Source organism: Cannabis sativa, chromosome 6 (genome assembly GCF_029168945.1).
Source record: "Cannabis sativa cultivar Pink pepper isolate KNU-18-1 chromosome 6, ASM2916894v1, whole genome shotgun sequence".
Classification (NCBI taxonomy): domain Eukaryota; kingdom Viridiplantae; phylum Streptophyta; class Magnoliopsida; order Rosales; family Cannabaceae; genus Cannabis; species Cannabis sativa.
Window position 1 is genome coordinate 14,258,309 of NC_083606.1, and position 27,207 is coordinate 14,285,515.

At 29.9% G+C, this 27,207-nt stretch overlaps 1 protein-coding gene and 1 long non-coding RNA gene across 2 annotated transcripts; one reads left to right on the forward strand and one right to left on the reverse strand.

Moving 5' to 3' along the window:
- Positions 1-2,499: 2,499 nt before the first annotated feature.
- LOC115694795 (uncharacterized) lies at positions 2,500-5,860 on the forward strand. The gene is made up of 2 exons (XR_004007464.2): positions 2,500-3,155; positions 3,222-5,860. It is a non-coding gene; the product is annotated as an uncharacterized LOC115694795 (long non-coding RNA).
- An 11,924-nt stretch (positions 5,861-17,784) lies between these two features.
- On the reverse strand, positions 17,785-25,449 carry LOC133039170 (uncharacterized). The gene is made up of 4 exons (XM_061118002.1): positions 25,123-25,449; positions 20,762-20,858; positions 20,119-20,328; positions 17,785-17,858 (listed from the first exon to the last, which is right to left on the reverse strand). The coding sequence occupies exons 1-4, from the start codon at positions 25,447-25,449 to the stop codon at positions 17,785-17,787; spliced, it is 708 nt and encodes a 235-aa protein (XP_060973985.1).
- Positions 25,450-27,207: the final 1,758 nt, after the last annotated feature.

Here is a 27,207-nt window from a genome sequence, read left to right on the forward strand (position 1 = left end):
GGAACAAATCTCCAACTTTAAATCATACGCTACCGGATCAACTTCCAACTCTTCATATAAAATTTGTCGCAGTTCTTGTAGGGTTGTCTCGGTTGTAATCGTCAACGTCAAGCCGCTATTTGCTTTGTAGATCCAATTATAATTCTCACATAACCAAACACCATCGTACGATACAACAAGGAACACTTTGTCTCCTGCAATTGCAAACCAAAAAAACAAGGTGAGTAAAGGAAAAAACACCAAAAAAAAAATAAAAATCGACATCCCATCGATATCTATAGACATAATGTCGAGAAGCACAACACCAGAAATTAGGGCACTGATTGTCGACATTGTGTCGACATATTATCGACATACAATCGACAACAACAACAACCATGCTCGTCATCGACATACTATCGACATACCATCGACATTCAATCGACAATTAAAAACGGTTGCACATTAAATGTTAATAAATTTTACATACGTTCCCAACGACCCTTCCCAACTGAAACGTTGCATGTCAGACACGTGTCCTATCGACAACATATCGACATGAAGTCGACATGTCGTCGACAAATGTGTTAGCAGTGACACTAAATTGGCATGTTGTCGATAAGATGTCGACATAGTATCGACATTCTGTCGATAAATACGCCATTTCATGCGTTTTTCCCTGTACAGTTACGCATTTAATGACCATTAAATTTTCATACATTCCCAACATTTTTACTGCTCTATAAAAGCAAAGGGAAATCTTATTCATAAGTGCTCTTGTATTCTACCTATCTCTTACTCTTAAAAATTTTCTCTTATTCTATTAAGTTTGAAATATGGCCCCAAGAAAGAACGGCAAATTCCCCATCCTAACTCCTGAGGAGCTGAAGCAGGAGCCTGATGTTGGCATAGTTACTCCTGCAATGCAGAAAGTTTTGGACGCCGCTCGAGCTTTCAAAAGAGAGCGAAACGGTAACGAGTTCAGGTTCATGCAACTTGAAAGAGAATTTTGCAAAACTGGTGTATGGCCGGCTCCACCACCTGGGTTCCCCGAAGGATGCCGTCGTTGCAAACTGGGCATCTTCAACGGTAAACCGGTGAAGCCGGGAACATTATGCAAGTATTGCAAGGCTCACCCACAAGCCAAAGAATTTAAAAAAAAATAATTTCTTATGTTATGGTTTGTGGGTTTTATTTAATGTTTTTTTTTTTAATTTTTATGAACTTTTATTTTCTGTTTTTTTTTTTTTTTATGTTTTTTTTTTGTTATTTTTAATGAACTTTATTTTCTGTTAATGTTATGTTTATGTTTATGTTTTATCCACGGTATTTTTCCATTGCATCGATATTTTATCGACATCATGTCGACAAAATATCGACAACTTCTCAAAAACAACAAAAATGCTTGTTGTCGACATTCTGTCGACAAACATGTCGACAAAATGTCGACAAATAGTTAATCCCAAAGTTGGTTGCATGATGTCGACAACATGTCGACATAACGTCGACATAACGTCGATAATGGTCATCACTGACCTTTCCTTTATAATCATCGACAAACCATCGACATATCATCGACATATCATCGATAACACTGGAAAACCCAGAAATCAACTGAAAACCAGATCTGCCAGATCTCAACAATTTCAGACCAAAAAACAGCAGTTCCAACAATAAACACACGTATAACAATTTTAAACTACATAAAGTCAAACAAAATGCTTAAAATACAACTTACCCATTATAATGGTGTAAGATTCTTGAGTGATGTTGTATTGTGCTTCGGTTTTCCACCAACACCCACCGAGAAAACAACCATGCAACAGCAAATAAAGAGAGTGGGACGGATTTCAGCTTCGGTTTTTCATAAATTTTTCAATTTTTTCCTAGAGAGAGAGAGTGGTGCACGAGAGAGAGGGAAGAGGGAAGAGAGAGAGAGAGAAATACACTTTCAGATTTTAGCTTTTTTTTTTTTTTTTAAAAAAAAAAATGTTAAAATGGGAAGTTCATGTAATTAATGGACTAAATTTGTACAAATTATAAAGGGGTATAAATTTTGATATAGGTTGTATTATTAGGGTCAAAAATTGAAATTTCCCTTATAAAATGATAAACATCTTGTTAGCCAATAGTAATACTTTTTGGTATCCGGTGCCAGTCGAGTTTCACCTCAGCAGACAGTAGTAGTAGTAGTATAATCCACCTTCCTGAGAGCGCGTGGTACCATATTTTTCGCTTAATAAACGGACAGATCTGAAACTGAGGGTCCCACAACATTGCCCACACTACGGTGACCATCACCCTTAGATCCAGTAGGTTTCATCCTAGCCGCACATACATTCATTATGACTTTTCTTTTCTCATTACACAAAATTTACAATTACATTACATGATCTGTCTATGTATATAAAAATACAAGAGATATTAATAATAAACTAATTATTATTTCGTTATTATTTTCTATTCTGATCGGATCAAAATCAAATGTAGTCAGCTTTTCAAGTAGAGCTTGTATTATTATTATTTTAAATAAAATCAAAAGCAGGGTAGGAATGAGTAATCTGTAACTTTAGGTCCCAATATTCTTCTTGGGATTGGTAAAACTATTTTTTATTTTCTTATTTTTTTTTTATTTTTTTAAATCCCAACAAAATAAAAGAAAAAGAAAAAAGAAACCCTTCATTTCCCCTATAAATATCACCTTCAAGCCTCACCTAAAACCTACACCTTTACTCCTATCTCTCTTACCCAAACCAAACCAATAAAACCTCTTTTCCTTTTTCCGTTACAGCATTCATTTTAATGGCCGGAGTTTCTTTTGATAATTCCACCAAAACCCTTTTTCTCTCTAACCTTATTGGTTAGGATCCACAGGAATCTAAATTTATGTATATATGTATATTATTGTACGTTTGGTGGCCGTGTTTATGGATACATACATGACCCTCTTTTTATTCTTCCACAGCTTTCTTGAACTGCATCTGAGAAAAGAAAGAGAGAATCTTCACAATTTTTTTTTTTTTTTTTTTTGAGATGAAAGAAAGACTGCTTTTTGAAACTTTGGTTTATGGATACTTCTCTCTCTCTTGTTAATTGAGTTGCGGTTCAATAAAGCTGTGGGAAGATACAAATAGGGTCAAAGAAAAGGTTTTATCAACATCGGAATTCAAGTAATGGTATATTCCCCCTCTTGATTTTTGTTATATAAATATACTTGATTTTGATTTTGTACTTGTTTGTAGGTGAAATTGATCTGTGAACTTTCGTCTGAGACATGGGTTTTTTTTTTTAAAAAAAAAAACCCAACATGATGAATGGCCATTATTAAAGATTTGTTTTGATAATGATTTTATGTTGATAAGTTTGTTCTTATGTGCCTATGGGAATTAACCTTAAACTCAATGTGCTTTTTTCATGTGACTGAGATTTATGTCATCAAAAAATAATTTTTTGTACCGATCCATGAAAAATCTCTGGTCTAGGAGTATGTATATATGTCAGAACATGGGGTTTTAACCATGCAGACTTAAAGAACTATGTCAGTCATTATAAAAAAAATATAAATTAAAATTAAAATATCCTCCTTTTCGGTGAAAACTTTCTCTTAAACAATTCTTATTATAAAATTAAGAACCATTGATCTGAATTATCTTGTACTTGAGAAAATGCACAATATAACAATATATATATGCTATATACATTGTACTTTTTTGTTGTTGATCATGATGTTTTCATGGACTTTATTTGTATATCTTTAGTTTAGATTCTTGTCTCTGTTTTTTTTGGCATTTTAGTTTTTTTCTTCTTACCATATATTTTAGCATGCTTTCACAAAAAATGTTGACAGATATTCCATGCACAGGCCTTGTATATCTGTTTTGTTTTTTCTTTTCTTGTGTGTGAATCAAATATATATATATCCATATATTTATGTATGCGATCTGTAAATAATTTGTCGGTTCATAAAGTATTATAACACATACACACATACATATATATGCACACACACAATCCAACCCCTCAGATTCTATTATAAGGCTTTCAATATATATAATCTTTAAGTGAGTCGATAATTGATTGCACATAATCGATAGTTTGGCATCTTCAAGGCTGTTTATTTTTAGATAGTTAATGCTATACACACACTGTCATATACTTAATTTAAAGTAAATGTATAGCTAGGTAGGTTTTCATTGTAATAAGTAGTTTATTAGGTTTACATTTTACTTAGTTGGGAATTATTTGAAGAGAAAAAACAAAGACTTTTATTTAGATAGATGTATTAATATTGCGACTAACTGATTAATTAATGACATGAAACAAATTTCAGTAGCTAAATGTTCTTCTGGACCACAAGGTACTGTACATATATATATACATACATGTATATATCTTTACTGAACATCATGAAATTTTACATCATTACAATTTACCTTGCTTATTAGTTTTGAAAAAGCAATCAAGCTAAGATCTAGTAACAGTTTGAATACTTAAAAGATATAGATCGATCTTCTGGTTAGTTTAGTTTTGCTAATATATATTTATATATATAAATATATATTATGTGTGTTTATTATAATAATATGTATAATAGAAAATACGAGTTAATTAAGTAAAGCAAAGAAGAAATTAAATAAAGAAAGAGAGAAAAAAGTATCCAAGATAATTTACCATGCATTGAGAAGAGTAAGATAATTAACCAAAGAAAAACTAGAAACTTTTGTGAGAAAAAGAACTGTCAAACCACTAAGATGTACTCATGTCTTCATGTATTTTCTGTGATAATATACAGCAAACAACTTCAGCTTTTTCATGTGCATACACAAGCTGGTGTGCGATATATATTTTATGTATATATATATGCCATGATCAGTACTAGGAAAAAATACTAAGCATATTTATAAGATATTCCCAGGCATAAATACATATATATTATGTATACACTATAGTAGCTCAATCCTGTACATATATATGAGAGTAAATAAATACTAAGTAACATATATTTATATATATAACAGGATCTTAATTTACATGAAATCCTTAGCTGGATTTGTATATATAGATTCCCTTTGAGGTTTCACGGGGCCTCCAGTCTTGATCCAATTAATAAGCCAACCTACTTTATATGATCCAACAACCTTTATTGTTTGGATATGTACACATACATACATATATTTATATAAATATTTCTTGATCTTACCCACTAATCACACACCTATGCTAAATGCCACCCTTTCATTTGCTGTTCCATCTTCTTTAAACAATTGTTTATTTAATATATATATATTATATAAAAAAAAAATATATGATGCATAAACCATCTTTTGAACTGTTATTCCTTTTTCTAATTTGTTTTTTTCTGTGATTATAATATATAATATATATGAACTCGTGAATCATTTGCTTTACTTTAGTGAAGAGTTTAATTAATGTATATACATAAGGGCTTTTTTTTCTTTCTTTTCTCTCAAGTTTTTCTCATCATGATCTTTATGTTGATAATGTTTGTAGACTTAAAGCTAAACAAAGTGGAGACAAAGAAACTTTATTTGATCAAAGTTGATTAATCACTTACAGGTTATCAGGATTACAAGTCATTAATATGAAGAAAAAGTGGCACTGACTTGTTATTGAATTATTAATTAAATGATAATTATGACCATTGGGAGAGCTAGGGGTGTGGTGAAAAGTCTTAAACTAATTAACTTTTTCTTACCCTGGATTTTTGTGAATAATTAAATTTCATGATGAAGAGGTTAAAATCTCAAGAATAGAGAAAGAATTTTAATTAATGTGTTCAATGTATAAGATGTGTTTCCTTACCAAGAAAATGTATAATACGTATATATATATATAAATTTAGTTTCCTAAATTATATAAATTTTCGCGACTCTTTCCTTAATATTTTGTTTTTACAAATTTGTACCCTAATAATTAAGTTTAATTTGGCAAGTTAGAGCATCTTCAATTATAAACTACCAAATAATTTGTGTGGAATTTTTACATTTTTACTTTAATGGCATACTAAATTATACACTATATTTTATACTATTAATAGTGTTGAGTTTTGAATATACACTAATTTAGTGTAAAACTTTTTTCTTAGAGCACACATGTACACTAGCTCTTTTAAAATAGCTAATTTTTGAAAATAGAGAAAAGAGAATTGCTAAAATATACTATACATCAAGTAATTTATTTTACATATATTTTTTAAATGGAATGAATAGTACTTCTCCACATGTAGAGAAGTATTTTTAATGCTCTAAATTTATTTTATTAATATTTTTTTGTTTTATGTGTGTATGAGTGTATAAATTAATGTTATATATATATATATTTACAATGAATAAATATATATTTTAAATATAATATTTTATTGATATAGAAAAAAAGAAAAAACTAATGTATGGTGTAATGTAAAAGTTTAAAATAAAATAAAGAAAAAGTAAAGTTTTAGTCATGTATTTTAAAGGAATAAGTTGAGAAGCTATATAATGTGAATGCTCTTGCATTCTAACCCTTAATTTAATTTATTTTAAAAAATAATTTACATTTTAGTCATTAAATCAAAATTTATTATAAAAATAATAAATGATTCAAAACACTAATATATTGAAAAATATAAAATAACAATAACAAAAATACTAATAAATATAAAATAAAAAAAATATACTAAAGTTTTAAAACCTAAAAAGACATCATTGTTAAATTAATCATATGTGAAAATACTATAATAATTTAAAAAATCAAATTATGTTGGTGTAATTTTATATATATATTTTTTTAAAAAAATATATTGTGTAATGTTAAATTAATTTATTTATTTATTTTATGAATCAAATCATTATATTGCTTCAACTTCATCCTAACATCCTAACAGCACCAAAATTGGTCTGAGTAATCTATTGTACATATTCCTTCCTTCAGAGCTTGTTAAACCACTATATGTCAGATTGTTTCATTTAATTTTTTAGGCATAATAGTTGAAATTATACACTTTACATCTTGTTTTATCCAGTATACCCAAGTTGTTGGGAGTTTTTGAGACCAATAAACTGTAATGTTCAATTCATTTAATAAATATTTTATTTTATTCAAAAAAACATAAATATAATAGGTGAGATCTTTTAAAGAAAAATATTTATTTGGTAGAATATTTTATGTTATATTTAATGTGAATTATTGAAGTTGTTACACTAAATTAGTAAAAGCTCCTACACACTAAATTAGTATAACCATTTAAAGATAGTCTTATTAGACATTGAAGATAGTCTTATTAGACATTGATCTTTATATTTTTGCAAGTTCGTCACAAACTTTTAATTTTGTAGAAACCTTAAAATTTTCACTTTTAAATAGTTTTGTTGCTTTTTTTTTTTTTTTTTTTTTTTTTTTTGTAATTTTAAATATGTGCTTTTAATAATTTCTATTTTATTTTTTCACTTTATTATTTATCTATACATATATCTTTTCAAATATATTGTATTTGTATGTATTTTTTAGAATATTCAAAAAAAAAAAAATGGACAAAGAGCTTAAATTAAAAAAAAAAACATACAAATTCATTTTATTTTCCAATTGGCCTAAGTAATTATGTTTCAAAATTTGTTTTTAACTTAGGTTCATTTTTTTTTTTTTTGCATATTTAAATATATTTTAAATAATTAATTTTTTAAAAAATTAAAAATACATATATAAAAATTTGGAATTATTTTTACATTATTAATACCCACTATTTGTTTTATAAAAATATTTAAAATTTAAAAAAATATAGAATTAATATAAAATATTTAACAAATATCTTTATATATTAAAAATGTCTATTTAACGGCATTTCTTAATTTAACAGAATATACTTTAAAAATAAAAGAATATTCTGTTAAATTTAACGATGTTAGTAGGTTTGATCCTCCCGTTAACTTTCAAAAATATATAAATAATTAAATCCAAAAAATTAAACAATCTTTTTTTACATGTTTAAACCCAATAATTAAACCTAAAAAATATTAATATTAATATTTTTACACGATTAGCTTAACAGATTAGGCTTACACGATTTTTTTTTAAACTCAAAAAATTAAATAATCTTTTTTAAACGTTTAAACCCAATAATTAAACCCAAAAAATTAAACAATTTTTTTTAAAATTAAAAAAAAACTACACTGATACCCCCCTAAATAACAATCATCAATATAAAATTTAAATTCTATACAAAAAAATCGTTTATAACCGTTAACTTTCAAAAATATATAAATAATTAAACCTAAAAAATTAAACAATCTTTTTTTAAATGTTTAAACCCAATAATTAAACCCAAAAAATATTAATATTAATATTGTTACACTTAACAGATTAGGCTTACACGATTTTTTTTTTAAAACCCAAAAAATTAAACAATCTTTATTTAAACGTTTAAACCTAATAATTAAACCCAAAAAATTAAACAATCTTTTTTTAAAATTAAAAAAAAAAACTACATCGATACCCACCCTAAATAACAATCATCAATATAAAATTTAAACTCTATACAAAAAAATCGTTTATAACATAAAATATTTTAATAACAATGTGTATATTATAGGTTTATATACACAGTTATGACATTCTTAACAATTAGTTTTATAAAACATATCGTTTATAACATAATTTACAATTAGTCACTAAATTCTTAAACAAAAACCACTAGAACTTAAAATAAAACTAATATTTATGTGACTCGCCTCGTAACTCTCATCTAGTAAAATATAAAAGTAAAAAAATTACAACTTTTTTTTTTTTTTATTATTATGGAAAGCATGATATTATTACAGAACCAAATCAAAATTACAACCTTTTAATATGGGGACTTATAAAATTATCAAGAAACTAATTAGGTGACTTTTGGTTGGGATGAATGAAAATTTAGGAATAGGAATAAGAATTGAGTGAAAAAAAATTTAAAATGCATAAAAAAAATTGATAAAAAGTTATTAAATTTTTTCTCATGTTATATTCGTATGATTTTTCCTTCTAATTCAAAATATAATAATTATTTTACCAAAATGATAGAAAAGATATTTTATGGGAATGATATTTCAATACTTTAAAATATAATCGAACAAAAATTCTATTCTATTTCATTTTATATTACCTCCAACTAAACGATATCTAAGAGTTTAAGGACCAATTTACTAAAACATAAATGTTCCCTAACAAACTTAACAAAACACACATATTTGGGACAAATTTATCAAAAATAAATCAGAGAACAACTTGTCAAAATCTATATAATCGAGGACCAGCTATACCAATAAATCTATAAATTAATTAATGTATTGAAACTATAGAAAATGTTCTAATAATAACTAGCTATCTAAGAGAATATGGATAAATTTGTCTTTGTCGGTACTGTTTTGGCTTACTGCTTAAACAACATTGATAAATCCATTTTTCTCTCCGGGAATATTGTTATCTTTTTCTTGTCGTCTTTTCTGGAGAAGGGGACAACAGTTAGTGCTATTACCAATAAGTCTTACAGTGTGTGCATTTTGAAATGTGAAATAATTTTACATTCTTTGAGGAGTATGTTGCATAATAAATATTTATCTATATGTGAAAACTCTACTTTGACGATCAATCAGAAAAAAATGTTAGGTTTACTATGCAATTGTTTGTGGACCAATTCAATTTATATCAGCTATAGTATTTGTTTGTCCTTCCATCATTTATAAGCACTATCGTATACTGAAATTACTACTATACTCGACAAATATATGAAACAGAATTAACTTTGAATTTTTCATCATAATTTACATATCATGTCTTATAGAATTTAGAGATACTCAAATTGTTGTCCAAATAATTAGCTTTGTAACAATCCACTTGAAGCTAGAGCAGCTAAATTTCTGGATTATTAGCTGGCATTTGCACACACATATGTATATATATATATATATATATATATATATTGGTTGAGCTAATTGTTATATAAATTTAAGCCAATTGGTGTGACGTGACTGTTCCACTGTTGTGCCCCAACACATGGGGGCAACATTATTGCATCTCTCCATGCCATTTCTTTGTCAGTTGGCCATTTAATAAAAAAATTTCTATAGGGTACTAATATTAATCTCTTTATTACACAAACAATATTTTCTTTTAATTAAATTTGATAGTAAATAATTTGGTATGTATATATAGATATGAATAATATATATATATATATTCGACTGATTTTTTGAAAAATGTCGTACATATAATATTTACCTTCATGTGTCAACATCTTCAAGAAATGGATATGATCAGTTGTGTATAAGTGAAAGAAAGATGATACATTGTACTAAACTGCTAACTCATTATAATCATCGCCATCGACTGCCTGCATATCCTGCACAATCGAAATCATGATGATGAATTTTTTTATTTTTTATTTTTGAAATGTAATGATCATGCATGTATATATTTAGGTATAATTAATGCATACATGTTGTCTTAGCCATTGTTGATTGTAATATTAGAGTTTATATTTGTACAGTTATGGTAGGGAGATGAGATCAATATTAGTTTCATTCTGTCTTTTGGCTAACATAGAAATGAATTGCTCATTTTGTGTGAATGTATTTTATGAGTATATGTAGATATATTATATACATATATAAACATATACGGTTTTACTAATTAATTAACATTACCAAGAAAAAAAAGATCAAAACCCTATGTTTGCCTCTTCTAAATCTTTATATATAATTGTGAAAATTCACGATTTGAAGTTGAGATGATTAACATTTTATCGATAGAAAGAAAGCAAAAAAAGTCAATAGTCATAGATCTTGATAATCAATCTATCGAGTTTTGACCAAGTCTCCCCCATAATCTCAAGTCCCAACAATATCATGTTAAATTAATTAATAAAAATAATGTGTACGGGTTAGTATTCTCTTATGCTATAATATTGCTATTAATTGTATCAAGTCTCATGTACATAAAATTTTGTAATAATTTTTAAGGAATATTATTAACTAATGGTCTAAAATGACAGCTTGAAAAATATTAGCTACCACTGATAATGAATAACAATGCTTATAATGATATCAATAATTGTGGTAATAACAGATCAATAATATAACAATATACACTGCGCTAGTGCTATATAGTATATACATACACCGTATACCACGTACTATATAATTTCTTGTTTTTGGAAGCATTCCAATTAATATTAATAAAAATACACAAATACAATATTCAATGATTCTTGCATCAAGTTCTCTCTTGCATAACTTTTTGCAGAACACAGCTTAGGTGACCCTTCAAGCCCTGATAACTAGGTAGAGAAAGAAAGGTCTCTAGCTTGTGTTGGCTATATATCTATACATATATACATAGAGAGAGACACACACAAATATATATAAACATGGAACATTTTCTTCTTTATTTTCTATTTTTTGCAACAACAGAACCCTCCATGCCACCTTGTCTGGTCTAACTTTAAACTTATATAATTGGACCTAATTGGACCTATTTATGATGATGATGATCTATCTATATACCTCTCTATTTAATATTTATTCTCCATTTAATTACTGGGTATATATATATATATATATATAATGAACTTTCTATATGTAATATATGTGTATTATTGCCTGATTGATCAGTCTACTCCATTTACGGGGTATGTACATTAATTGTAACATAGGTTTTTATTAATTTTTTCTTCTAAGTACGCACTTGTATATGATATACATATTCTACACCCTAAATAGACCTATAATGATATTTGGTAACAATATAATTATGCATACGTATTATTCATATAAATATATATACTAATTTCTCATTTGTCCTTACGAGTAATTAATATGTCTAATACACATTTTATACAAATTATTAGTGTAATTAATTATTAGGTGAAAAGTAATTTATTTATATTTAATAATTATTATAAAATAATACCATATACAATCTCAGGTGGTGCTAGACATTAATTGTTGAGCTTGAAAACTAAATGCTCTTATTGAAAACATTGTTCACTTGAAAAGCCAAATGAAAATAAACATTATAAAAAAATAAAAAAGAAAAGAAAAGTTGTCCATGAAGAGCCAGCTGCAAAAACTTAACGTTGTACGGTAGTACTTGTGAAAATTGCCCAATTAAAAGGATCGGAATATTATTATTATTATTATTATTATTATTATTATTATTATTTTGATGAATAATATAGGATCTGAGTATATTGCTCCAATAGTCCAATGTATATCATCATTCATTTCTTTTTCCTTGGCATATATATATATATCATATGAATTATATATAATAATCTATGTTATATATATATATATATATTTCTATAGTTGTAGAATTGTGACAATTAATTTCACCTGTATAATAATTCAACAGAGACATATAAAAGATCAAGTTGAATTATTATTGATTGTTTGTTTGGGTAATAAAAGGTATTTGATTGACCAAAAAAAAGACAAGGGGTGTATATATATATATATATTTAATATATTGTTCCATTCAAAAAAAAAAAAAAAAAAATCAACGTGACAATAAATAGAACAGAGAAAAATACGAATAATTGTTGGATCAGTGAGATACGTACTCTTTATTAATTATTATTATTATTATTATTATTATTATTGATCAGTGGAAACTGATTAATTAATTAATTAATGAACACACAATTAAGTATGGTTTTTATATTTCGATTTACTATAGCTCAAAATTCAGTGATACAAAAATTTAAAGTTCTAGTACTCAAAAATGGAAAATTGTACTGGAATCTCTCAACATCCAATCCAACCTAATCATAATTGAATCAAGCACCATAATTTATACCATCTGTTTCTCCATTTCTTTGCCAAGTTCATAAGTCCAAACAACAACATAAAAAATCAATTAGGATTATTAATTCTAAAAAGAAAAAACACTGAATATATATATAATTTTCATATATACTTACTTGGAGAAACATGATCACATACAAGTGGCAGTAAGTGCAATTTAGCTAGCAATTGTGCTAATTAAATTAAAGAATAATCATCCTCACAAAAGAAAAAAAAATACATCATTGAGAATTAAATTTTACTTTTTTTTTTTAATTTTTATTTTTTACCTTGGCCATTGTTTTTCAAATAATATGTAATGAATTTATGAAGCTAATCACAATTATCTAAATAGTACATTGCATTGGATTGCCTACATAATTAGTATAGAGAGAAAGAGAGAGAGGGAGGGAGATAGATACATACAGAGATATTGAAATAAAAATAGGCAGAAATAATAAATAGAAGTGTGATGTAAGAATGGGAAGTGTGGTTAAAAAATGATGTCAGATAGTGACAAAGTTTAACCTTTTTCACAGAAATGTAGGAGAAGATGTGGAAGCAAAAATAAAAGGCTACAGGAAGAACTGTCATCATTGGTGATAAAAAGGAAAGCAGGGAATCTTCTCTGCAGCTTAACTCTTTTATCTTTTATCTTTTTCATTATTTTTAAATGCATATACCAAATTAATATCATTTTTTGGAAAAAGAATTATATTATTTTTTTTTTTTGATAGGAAAAAAAAAAAGAAAAAGAATTGTATTATTAGTAAAGCTAAGACAAATAGAAATTTCATAAACACAATTTCTTTTTATTTTAGAAAAAGAAAAAAAAAATCCCTTCAAACTACTAATCTACACTTTAATTAATTCACCTCTATAGTTTCCCATGCATGGCTCAAACGTGTAGCAGTTTATTTTGCAAAAGAAATGAAAAAAAGAGAAAAGAGAAAACTTTATCAGAAAATTTGTATGACCTTCCCTTTTGCTTTTTTTTTTTTGTTTTTTTTTTCTATATATATCCAGTGGTCAATTTGGAGCTATTGATGTTTTCCTATGGTTCTGCTTGTAAATCCGTAACTAGTTTACACATTAATTCAAGAAACTCAGTAGGTTTAAAGATAAGAACTTTATAATTAACCCCCCACCCCCAAAACTGTAAAAAGAAAATACATTTATCAAAAATCATAAATGGTTTTCATGTAATTCATACTAAATTGTAAAATTACTGGTCAATTTCAACCATATTGGCCTAAGAAGAAAAAATTATTATGTAAATAAACAAGAATTTTAGCTTAGTTTTTTGGAAAATTAAGAACAACAGAATTATCATGAATAAATTTAATAGATAAGAAGATGTAAAATAGAAACACACCTCAAGATCTTGATGAACTGCATTGTCTAAAAGTCTTGACATCACCATGTTGTCCCACAGCTTTCTTGAGCTTATAATAATAACTATTGTAATAATAATAATAAAGTGTATAATAAACTTAAATAATTAATCTTATACACAAAGAAGAGATCGAGATAGATCGATTCAGACACTAAACAAAAGAAATTATATAATAAGTTCAAGAAAGCTGTGGAAAAGCATGACCAAGACTACCCTTTTCAGCTCATATATATGAAAAGCTAGCTTTCTCAACATATACATCTCAGATCTCAATTGTGAAGAGGATATATATATAGTAAAAGAAGAAGATAATGAATTTGAAGATGGATGAGAGAAAATTGAGAAATGGGTAGTTTAAAATGAAGCCTCTTATGGACCACTCTACCATATATAATCTCTGTGCACCAGCTTTATAGAGAGGGGAGAGGTGAAAAAGAGAGGGTGGGGATAATATGAGTAGGGTTTTCACTCATGAGTGAGAAAGAGAGAGAAACTGTTTATTTTGAGGAAAGAGAGAGAGAGAGACTACTATGCATTATTCCAATTTTACCTACTCAATTAATAGTATAACTATAATAATATTATTTATAAGATTACTAATAATAATAAGTTAATAACGTACGTGTCTTCTTTTAGTCTTTACATTTTCTAGCTAGTGAGTGCGCAGTAGGGTATATATTTATATTTATTTATATATAAATGTTTTTTGTAATAATTCATATGGGTAGAAGATGAGAAATTAACAAAAATGACGAGGTAAAAAAGTTGGAAATTTATGTATAGATATTAGAATGATAAATAATATATATGTTAGAAATAATAAAGAGGGGGGAAATATAAAAGGGGAAAAGAGGAAAATTCAAAAACCATCCCATCCCCATCACATGGTGGCATGTGATGAAGATCTCTTTTTATTTTATTGGGATTTAAAGGTATGGGGTGTTTATGGTCCCCCAATCGACATGTTTCAATTTTATTTTATTTTTAAAATTTATGTACTTATATGCATTAGACTTATGTATATGTACATGTTGTGAATCATCAATAATGTAATTGTGTCTCTTCGGCTAGCTTTCTTGCTTGGATATGTTATTTCATTTATGTACACATTAATATATATATATATTTATATATATATATATATGCACCTTAAAGGGACATTAGCCATGAGTAAATCATATTTTAACTCACATATTATAACTAAATACAGTAAAAAAAAAATTAAAATACAAAAAAAAAAATATCAATATAATAAACAATCTTTTATACTATATCATATCAAAAATATTTTTAAATAAATATAATATTTATAAATATATTACAATTTAAAATAAATTTATTAATACACTTTTAATTATAGATTTAGCCATAAAATAGTGGAAATTTATCTTGTCTTTTGACATGGTTATGAAATTCTCTCTAAAGTGGTAAAAGTTTGTTTGTGTGTTTATTCTGTTTTATTGTATTTGTTCATAGCTTCATCGAGTACGTTATTTAAAAATATTAAAGATCAGTATGCTAATATTGCAATTGACGGGGAGGATGATAGTGAGTTTGCTTTTGACTTTGTTGATGAGGGTGAACAACCGGTTGATGAGCGGTGGTGTATCGTGGCGAGATTCCTGACTGAACATGCTATTGATTTTGATACTATGCGACATATCATGGCATCCCTTTTTCAACCAAGTAAAGGAATGTATGTCAAAGAACTTGAGCCAAACTGATACCTCCTTCATATCTATCATCAACTTGATATTGAAAGAGCGATAGAAGGAAACCCCTGGATGTTTAATCACATACAATTTGTTTTCGAGCGGCTACAACATGGTCAAGACCCACGATCTCTTATTATCAATAAACTTGATATGTGGGTGCAGGTTCATGGTCTAATGCCAGGCTTTAAATTCGAACATGTGCTATGGGAGTTAGGAAACTACATTGGTACATTTGTTAAAACAGATCCTAAGAATTTTCAAGGTATTTGGCGTGACTACTTACGGGTTCGGGTGACCTTGGATATATCTGTCCCGTAAAAAAGGAGGAAGAAACTTCGAAGAACTGCTGCTGAAGAAGGATTCTGGGCTTTTTTTAAATACGAGTATGTCCCAACGTTTTGTTTCATTTGTGGAATTTTGGGTCATTCTGATAAATTCTATCCTCAGTTGTTTGTTTTACCTGCGGATCAAATTGTGAAACCTTACGGAGTTGCTATGCGAGCGCAACCAAGATGGAGGAACCATCTGATCGGTGCTAAATGGCTTCGTACCAGAGCTGAAGAAGACATGTCCTCTGGTGATACTTCGAGATCTAATGCTGTAAATTTGACAGCAAACAGAAATCTCCTGCATATATAATGGAGGAAATTTGGCTAGAAATCAGGAGAAAGTTAATAGCAAATCAGGTGTTATCTTAAGGAATCAATCTGAAGGAGACAAGTGTGGGAAAGCTATAACACACAATATTCCTTTGATAGTTGGTCATATTGATATGGGGCATAATGTTGAGATTGGTGAGGACTCACAACTTACCATATTGGATATCAAAAGAAGAAGGACTAATGAGTTAATGTCTAGTGGGCCATGTGTGTTGGATCTTTCTAAAAATGGGCCGACTGTTATGTCAGCACAAGATAAAATGGAGGTCTATGATGGTGATGTTAGTGACAATGGGGCTTCAAAAAACGGATTGTTGGTGGGTGCTGGTTTCCAGGCTCACCGTTCATTATGAGTATTTTGAGCTAGAATTGCTGGGGACTTAGGAACCCATGGGTTTTTCAATTCTTAACGGATCTTATTATCCGAAAGGGTCCCAATTTTATCATTCTCTGTGAAACTTTATGTCAGAACCATGTGATTGATCGTTTGAAAGTGGTTGTGGGTTTTGAGGGCATGTTATCTGTTGATGTTAGAGGCCATAATGGCGGCATTGCTTTGTTATGGAGATTCACTGATGAAGTGGAATTTCTTGGTACCTCTGTTAATAATATTGATTTAAAAGTAACAATGATCAGAGGTTTGTTTCTGCCCAGCTTTTTAATCTCGAAGTATTCGTTTCTGATCATTCTCCTATACTTCTTCAGTTATCGTCTCAGCTTTTCACCAAGTCGAATGCTCACTTTAAATTCAAAAATACCTGACTCCGAGAACCTCTTTGTTGTCAGGTTGTTGCTGACTGCTGGGAGATGTGTGTGGGTCGGCCTATAATAGAAAAATAAAAGTTTGTGGGGAGAAGTTGTGGGGACGGGATTATACAGGAAATTTTCAAGATCACATTGCTGCCTGTAAAAAAGAATTACAGAAATTAAAAAGAAGCAAAGATCATGATTCAGTTATGAAGTATAAAAATGCCCAGGCCTCTCTTGCTGAGATTTATAATCAACGTGAAGTGTTTTGGCGGAAGCATTCCAAGCAGCTTTGGCTTCGTGAGGGTGATCAAAATAGTAAGTTTTTTCATGCCAAGGCCACTTCTAGAAAGAAAAACAATACTATTCACTCTTTGAAGAACAATTCTGGTGTTTGGGTTGATTGGGAAGGGGGTTTGGCTAATGTCATTGTCCACTATTTTGATGAGTTATTTACTTCTTCTAGTGTTTGATTATCATTGTGTGACTGATGGCATTTCACCTATTGTTACAAGCTTGCAAAAGGCTGAGTTATTACAGCATGTCACACCTGAAGAAGTAAAGAAAGCTATGTTTCAAATGCATCCTGAAAAGTCTTTGGGACCGGATGGAATGACTCCAGGATTCTACCAGAAATATTGGGATGTTGTTGGCAGCGATAGATGTCATACACCAGGTCACTAATTTCTTCAATTCGTGTTCCCTACCCGACGGTATGAATCAAACAAACATTGTTCTTATTCACTAACAAGTATGTTTTTAACATCCTAATATGAATTTCTAAAACGATGAAAATAAACACATAAAAGGTATGAGAAACCTTACAGTGGCTGCAGCGGAATTAAATGACTCTTTCTGCTTAGATCTCTAACCCTTGTATCCTTTCTGTAGTAGAGTATCACCAAGATTTGAGCCCGATTCTCCTTCTTGTTGTTTGGATTCTTCACAGTCTTACATACTATGATTGAGCACTCACTTGTTATGTGTGGGCATGCAATCAATCACTAATGGCTGAATTTTGTTTTGTGAAGAAAGGCTATGGTATTTTGAATTAGAAGAAGAAGAAGGAAGAGGTCTCATAAACCTAGAGAGAAAACTAGGTTTTTAGCTTTGGAGGCATTAGTTGGATGATGAGACCATAGCCTTCCTTTTATATTAATTTCCACTAGGGTTAGGGTTGAGTTATTTGGAATAAAAAATTGATAAAAATAGAGCAAAATTAGCACATAGTGGCCGGCCACTTAATGGGCCCAACACTAGTTTGGTTTTTGCCATTTTTCTCAACTATTTTTATCTATTTTTCACAAATACCACTTTTTGTAATTTCAACCCTATAAATGCCAAAACTATTTATTTAATAATTAAAATAATTATCAAATAAAATTGTCATTTATAATATTTATTAATTAGACTCCACAAAGTCTCTTAATTAATAAATTAGCCCTAAAATACCATTTCTTCACAATCAAGTCATGACATAGTGAAAATTCATAAACTAGACATAGTCTGATTTTAGAATTAAAATCAATTAACTGAGTCTTACAAGCAGTTTGTCTCAACTAGTATGGGGACCATGGGCCTATATATAACCGAGCTTCCAATAAGCAAATCTAGAATTTACCAAGTAAATTCTCTAACTTATTAATGCCTCGTTGAACCACTATAGAGCTTGGAATTGCACTCTCAGTTACATAGAACGCTTTATATGTTCCACGATATAGATACGCTATTAATTATCCATTGTTATAATCCCAATAATCAATGATCCTCTATAGATGATTTACATTTCATAGGGACAATAAAACCGTACACACTTTCAATGTATTTTATCCTTAAAATACTTAGCCACCTATAAATATTTTAGTGAACTAATATAATCACTAGAATGAGCGTTCTATCATTTATCTCTATTTAGCCAAGCTCGAAGGAAATCATCGTTTCACTTCTATATCTGGATAGAAGCTATAGATTCCATATCTATGCTTAGCGCTCCCACTCAATTGTACTATAATGTTCCCAAAATGTACGTATTACCCGGACCATAAGGTAGGCTTAACTAACAAATCAAAGAACACAAATAACACTCTCGAGATTGAACCTAACCATGTCAGGATTGAGATCATTTGATCTACGTTCAACTAGGTGATATTGAATTGAATAGATATTACGGTAAAATTATCATATCTAGTTTAATTTCAATATCGGTCCCTTTCGATGCATACTCCATACATCCAACCCAAGCTTACTTTAACCAATGCCTTGAAAAGAACATAGCACTTATCCAAGGTGCAAGTAAACTACGTTGTAGCTTATCATATCAGTTAAACCCTGTGTACTGATAAATCTAGGATTACATTTAATCACACAATCTTGATTACTTTTCACTGTGTTGACAACATAATAAACAAGAATATCAATGTGATAAGGATTTGGATGAATTTATTAATCAAATAAGTGAATAAATGATCACATGAACCAAATAACACATTAAACAAGTAATGAAATTAAATCTGTTCTTTATTGATAATTTAATAGAAAAGATTACATTGAAATAAAGTTTTATTTAGGGCACAAAGCCCAACAAACTCCCACTTGCACTAACATAAAACAATCAGTACATTTCAATTAATTCTAAATTCAATCCGTGCTTTTCAAATGTAGTTGTAACCAAAACTTTGGTGAATGGATCAGCTAAGTTGTCTTCAGTGTCGACTTTCTCCACCAGTATGCCCCCTCTTGCCACATATTCTCTAGTAATGTGGTTTTTCCTCTCTGTGTGTTTGCTTCTCTTGTGGCTTCGAGGCTCTTACTATTGGCTATAGCACCAGTGTTGTCACAAAGTAAAACCAGTAGTTTTTCCATTCCAGGATCAACATCAAATCCTGAGAAGAACTTTCTTAGCCAAACAAGTTCCTTAGCAGCCTCAACGACAGCTATGTACTCGGCCTCCATGGTAGAGTCTGATATTGCAGTTTTCTTAGCGCTTCTCCAAACAGCTGCTCTACCCCCAAGAGTAAAAACTATCCCAGATGTAGACATTCTGTCATCAAGACATGCCTGGAAATCTGAGTCGGTATAGCCTACGGGATTTAAAGCACCACCCTTGTAGACTAACACATAATGCCTAGTACTTTTCAATATTTCAGAATATACTTAACTGCAATGCAATGTTCATCTCCTGGGTTTGTCCGATACTTGCTCACAATTCCTACTAGATAGCATATGTCAGGTCTAGTGCATAACATTGCTTACATTAGACTCCCAACTGCTGAAGCATAAGGAACCCTTCTCATGTCCTCTATCTCTTGAGGATCAGTGAGACACTGTTCCTTAGATAGACGAACACCAAATCTAGAAGGCATCTGTTCCCCTTTAGAATTGGTCATTGAAAATCTCTCCAAAACCTTATCAATGTAAGTTGTTTGAGAGAGAGAGCAAGGGATCTATTCTTACGGTTTCTGATGATCTGAATACCAAAAACATAAGCAGCTTCACCCAAATCTTTCATTTCGATTTGAGTGTCAAGACATTCCTTGATGTCAGTCATTTTCTTGATATTGTTGCCAATAATCAAAATGTCATCAACATAAAGGACCAGGAATACTACCACTTGATTATCCTTGAGTTGGTAAACATAAGGTTCATCTTCATTTTGATGAAAGTCGTAGGTCTTGATGATTTCATCAAACCTATTATTCCAAGAGCGAGAAGCTTGCTTAAGTCCATAGATAGACCTATTGAGTTTGCAAACTTTCTTTTTCTACCCTGGAAGAACATAGCCTTCTGGTTGCTCCATATAGATGGTTTCTTGAAGAATTCCGTTAGGGAAAGTTGTCTTGACATCCATTTGCCAAATTTCATAATCGAAAGCGGCTGCTATGGAGAGAAGAATTCGGATGGATTTGAGCATGACAATTGGACTAAAAGTTTCCTCATAGTTCACACCTTCTCTTTGGGTATAACCCTTAGCGACCAGTCTAGCTTTGAAAGTTTCGACCTCGCCTCCAGCACCTCTTTTCTTCTTGTAGACCCATTTACATCCAATTGGACGATAATCATAAGGTGCGTCTACATATTCCCAGACTTTGTTCTTTTTCATGGAATCCATTTCTGAATCCATGTCAGCTGACCATTGTTTCTATTACGGACTTGCCATTGCCTGTTTATAGGTTAATGGATCGTCATCAATACCGTCACCAATGACCATATTGATTTCACCATCCAAGCCATAACGAGATGGTTTTGTAGAAACTGTCCCACTACGACGAGGAGCCATGATCTTCTGAACAAGAACATTAGTGGTAGATTTCCCAGTTGTATCAACTTGTAAAGGTTCAACCGAGGGAGTGGGATTATCCTCTTCTTGAGAAGAAGAGGATGGAACATTAGAAGGAGTTATATCTGAAAGCATTTCCTCCAATACTACTTTCCTTTGCGGCTTGAAGCTCTTAATATAGTCATCTTCAAGGAAAGTGGCATTTGTGGAAACAAACACTTTATCATCCTTGCGACTATAAAATAGTCCACCCCTAGTCTCCTTAGAATTTCAAACAAACATGCAAACCTCAGTTCACTTTTCTAGTTTGCCATATTTCTTTCTTAAGACATGAGCAGGGCACCCCCAGATTTTGTAATGGCGTAAACTAGGTATACGATTATTCCACAATTCTAAAGGTGTCTTAGGGATCGATTTAGATGGAACAACATTTAAAATATCAGTTGCCATCTGAATTGCATATCCCCAGAAGGACGTAGGTAGAGTTGAGTAGCTAAGCATGGACCTAACCATTTCCAAAAGCGTGCGATTTCTTCTTTCTGCAACTCCATTTTGCTGTGGAGTGCTAGAGGCAGTCAATTGGGATTCAATGCCAAGTTCAATTAAATGATCTTTGAACTGAATATCCATATATTCTCCACCCCTATCAGTTTGCAAGATCTTTAAAGTTTTACCCAATTGGTTTTGAGCCAATGCTAGAAATTCCTAAAACTTTTCAAACGTTTCAGATTTCTCATGCATAAGGTAAATATGACCATATCTAGAGTAATCATCGATGAAAGTGACAAAGTACTCATAATTACCTCTAGCTTTGACATTCAGTGGTCCACAAAGATATGAATGCACTATGCCTAGTGGTTCCTTGGCACGGTCTCCCTTTGCAGAGAAAGAACGTTTTGTCATTTTACCTTCTAGGCAAGATTCACAAACTATTAATTCACCTAAGGTGACATTTTTCAATGGACCACCTTTGGTTAACCTGGGAAGTCTATCATAGCCTATATGACCAAGACGTAAGTGCCATAGATATGTTTCATCTTCATTATCGATCTTTTGCTTTTTGTGGTTTCTAGGTTTAGCTACTTTAAACAATTCATTATTAAGTGCAGATGGTTCATCTGGTCTTAGAACATAAAGCCCCTATTCCATAGATGCAACACAAATTTGAATATCATTTTGAGAAATGATAGAACCAGAACTCAAAAAATCTAATTTGTATTGTTGCAACTGTAAGCATGAAACAGAAATCAAGTTTCTACTGAAATTTGGAATGAATAAGACATTGTCTAAATCCAAAACTCTGTTCTGAAACTTGAGTTTGGATTTTCCTCTAGCTCTAACCGATACCATTTCGCCATTACCAACCCTAAGTTTCAAGTCTCAGGATTTTAAATAGTTCTAGTTTTCAAGCAATTGCAATGAACAACAGACATGGTTTGTAGATCCAGAATCAAGAATCCATATGGATTTGTCATTCTTTAAAACACATGATTCAAAAACTAAAGCATTAGAATCATTGCTTAATTGTTTTTGGAATGTTCTTATTGCTGGTTCAATCCGTTGTGAAAGATAATATGAGGAAGTGGAATCACTTTCTCTATCCTTTTAAACTGAGCCTGAAGTAGTAGGATTGTTGGAGGAATTATTCTCAATATCTTCAACTTTCCTTATGCCCTTATTGTTGAAAATATTTTACCAGGATCTAGATTTACTAACAAGTATGTTTCATTAACATCCTAATAAGAATTCTAAAACAATGAAATAAACACATATAAAGTTTAGGAAACCTTACATTGGGTGCAGCGAAATATAATGACTCCTTCTGTTCAGATATCTAGCCCTTGATTCCTTTCTGTAGCAGAGCATTATCAATATCTGAACCTGGATCTCTTTCTCTTTTTCCTTTGATGCTGAATCTCCTTCTTGTTGGTTGGAATCTCCTACAGTTTTACACACTATGATTGAGATACCACTTGATGTGTGTGGGAACTCACTCACTCACTCAAGGATTTCGAAATTTAAAGAAGAAAAGAAGAGAGAAGGTGGCGGCTAGAAAATTTTCTCTGAAGGAATGAGATGCTTCTCTATTTTTCCTGAAGCCATCACTACCTATTTATAGGTAACCACCTAGGTTTAAGTTAGAATTATTTGGCATTAAAATAATGAAAAAATAAATGATAAAAGCCTACAATAATGGCTGGCCTGGGCTTTGGATATTGGGCCCCACTTTTGCAATTTTACTGTTTTATCATTTCTGCATCTAATTTTCTCAAAAACGCCAATTTTCAAATTCAACCATTTAAATGCCAATTCTAATTATTTAATAACTAAAAATTAATTATTAAATAATATTGTCATTTAATATATTTATTAATTAGACATATAAAGTCTCTTAATTAATAAATAAACCTAGAATCTCTTATCTTTACAATTTCGCCCTTGCTTAGTGAAAATTCATAAAGTAGACATAGTCTAACTTTAGAATTATAATTGATTAATCAAAATCAATTAAATGAGTCTTACAAGCAGTATGGTCTCAACTAGTATGGGGACCATGGGCCTATATTTCTGAGCTTCCAATAAGTCGAACCGAATTTACCAAGTAAATTCCTAACTTATTAATTCCTTATTGAATCCACACTTAGAACTTGGAATTGCACTCTCAGTCATATAGAACGCTTTATATGTTCCACGATATAGATACGTCATTAGTTATCCATTGTTATAATCCTAATTTGATCAATGACCCTCTACTAGATGATCTACATTGAATAGGCACTAAATTACCGTTACACCTTCAATGTATTTTATCCTCAAAACACTTAGCTCCGTATAAATGATATTTCAGCGAAGTGAAATGAGATCTCCACCATTTATCTCTGTTTAGCCAAGCTCGAAGGATATCATCGTTTCACTTCTAAATTCCTATAGAAGTTATAGACTCCATATTTATGTTAGCGCTCCCACTCAATTATACTATCATGTTCCCAAAATGTACGTATCACCCTGACCCAAAAGTAGGCTTAACTAACAAATCAAAGAACATGTACAATACTCTTGAGATCGAACCTAAACATATCAGGATTAAGATCATTTGATCTAGGATCAACAGGTGATATTGAATTGAATAGATATTACGGTAAATTTAATATATCTAATCAAAGTTCAATATCGGTCCCTTCCGATATATACTCCATACATCCGATACTGGTAAACTTTGCCAATGCCCATGAAAGGAAATAACACTTATCCAAGGTGTAAGAATACCTATCGCTGATTATCATGTCAGTATAAATCCAGTGAACTGACAAATCAGGGAATAAACTTTCGAACATATAATCAAGATTATATTCCACTTTGCTGACAACACTATAATCATTAACAAATTCATATGTTCTGGACTTAAATAGAATTCATACATTATATATATAATCACGAAATAAATCATGTGAACCATGCAACATAAAATGTTATTTCTGATCTTTATTAATAAGTAAATCTGATTATATTGAAATAGGCTTTATTTAGGGCACAAAACCCAACACTTATCTGCATTACTAGAGAAAGATCTCCATGGAAATGACAATGTCCGTTCATAAGCACGCAACACTTCGTCCAGCTTGTCTGTGTCGGAAGAGTTCCAATTCTTTAAAACAAATTGGTTAAACTCAGGTGATAAGCTGTTGAGAATAAAATGAACTCTCTGCACTTCAGATAAAACAATTCCCAGCTTAGCTGCTTTCTGGTATTTCATGTTCATCATGAGCAAGTGTGAAGTGATACTCTGACTAGGAGTCATCTTCACACTTTGAAGTTCATTCCTAAAGGCATATTCTAGATGAGGATTTGGGTGTGGGTTGTACATTTTGACACTACAAATATCAATAAATAGAAATAAATTATTGGTTCAATAAATTCATAGACAAGTTCAGAAAATAACAAGTAAAGCAAATATGTTTGCAAAAATACTAAAATCTAAACATATTTATTATTTTCCAAGGTTTCCAACATAATGAAATACAGTGTCCCGGTAGGTGAGAGTCAAAGATAACATTAGTTGAATAGAGTAGTCAACTCATCTAAAATGGACACTATTTTAGCAACCTTTTATTCGATCAAAATGAGAATCCAACGTTGTCCCGGTAGGCGAGAGTCAAGGTTATTCTCATTTTATGAGCTTCCACCATTGTTTCACACTCTGTAAGTTTATCTCTAAGTAGTCACTGTAGGGGAGAGTATGAAGACGAAAACTTACAAAATACTTATCATATGAGATCTTACGTTGTTAAATCCTTTCAACGAATAACCATATATAAGGGGGACGAAGTCTAGCGTCTCAAGGTTATATTGAAAACATTTAACCATTGTAAGACCAACAATGGAGATCGAATATCTCTATGATTAAAGCTCATTATTTAAAATAATGTATTTTTAATTAATCATTTATTTTAATCTGTATATTTTATTAATGAAAATTACTTAATTTAAGTTGATCCAAAATTAATTAAATAAATAATTTTCAAATTTAATTTTCGAAAATCATTATATAAAAATATAACATTTTGAAAATAATTAAAATACAATAAAAGAAATATTTGAAAATATCTAATTTAAGTTGTTCTAAAATAATAAGATTTTCAACTGAAATTATTTTTCAAAAATTTAATTAAATAACAAATTAAGTACCTTGAACCAATCACCTTAATTTGAAAAATATTCCATTTAAGTTGATCCAAAATTAACAAATTTTTAACTTAAAAATATTTTAAAGAATATCTGAATAACTAATTTTCAAGAAGATTCTACTTAATTATTAATTTCAAAATATTCTAATTTAATTTGATCTAAAATTAGTTTGAAAAACTAGTTTTCAACTTAAATATATTTCCTTTGAAATTCAAATAATTAAGTATTCAGAAGAATCTAATTAGTTATAACTTCTTTTATTTAATTTAATATAGAAAAATACATCTAGTTTATCTTGAATTTGAATTTCATTAAACTAAGTGTGTTTTTCTTAAATTAATTTCAAAATAACCAAAAGAAAAATTAATTTCATATATTTTGAAATTAATTATGTTGCTAATCAATTTTATTAGGTTAAACTAGTTTAATTAACCTATTACAGTTATTCAAATCAGACAAATGGGCCTTCACAATTGGGGTTGTTCATGTGACGGAGGGCTGAGTTCAGTATGTCGTACACACTACTAATGGCCCCCTAACTCTCACACAAGGCCTAAAAGAGAGGAATTTAACCTTAATTTAAACAACTGTTATTAATTGAATAGGCCCAATACTAATTGGGCCTAAATAAAATCTATCATAATGTGACAATTTTATTTAGCAACCTAGTCCATTTTAATTACAAAAATTAAATGGGCTCCCTATATATATGCATCTAAGCCCAAAGCAAATATATAGGCTCACAGAGGCATGAATCCTATCATGTTACTAGGTTTATACACAGATGAAAGAAGATTGTAAAATTTACCTGTTACAAATTATTTATTTGACCTATTGACAATTGAACCATTGGTTAAAATCAGATTATTTGATCTGTCAACAAGTTAACCATGGAAATTTAGATCAAACAATAATAGGTTTTATAAAACTTGTTTTA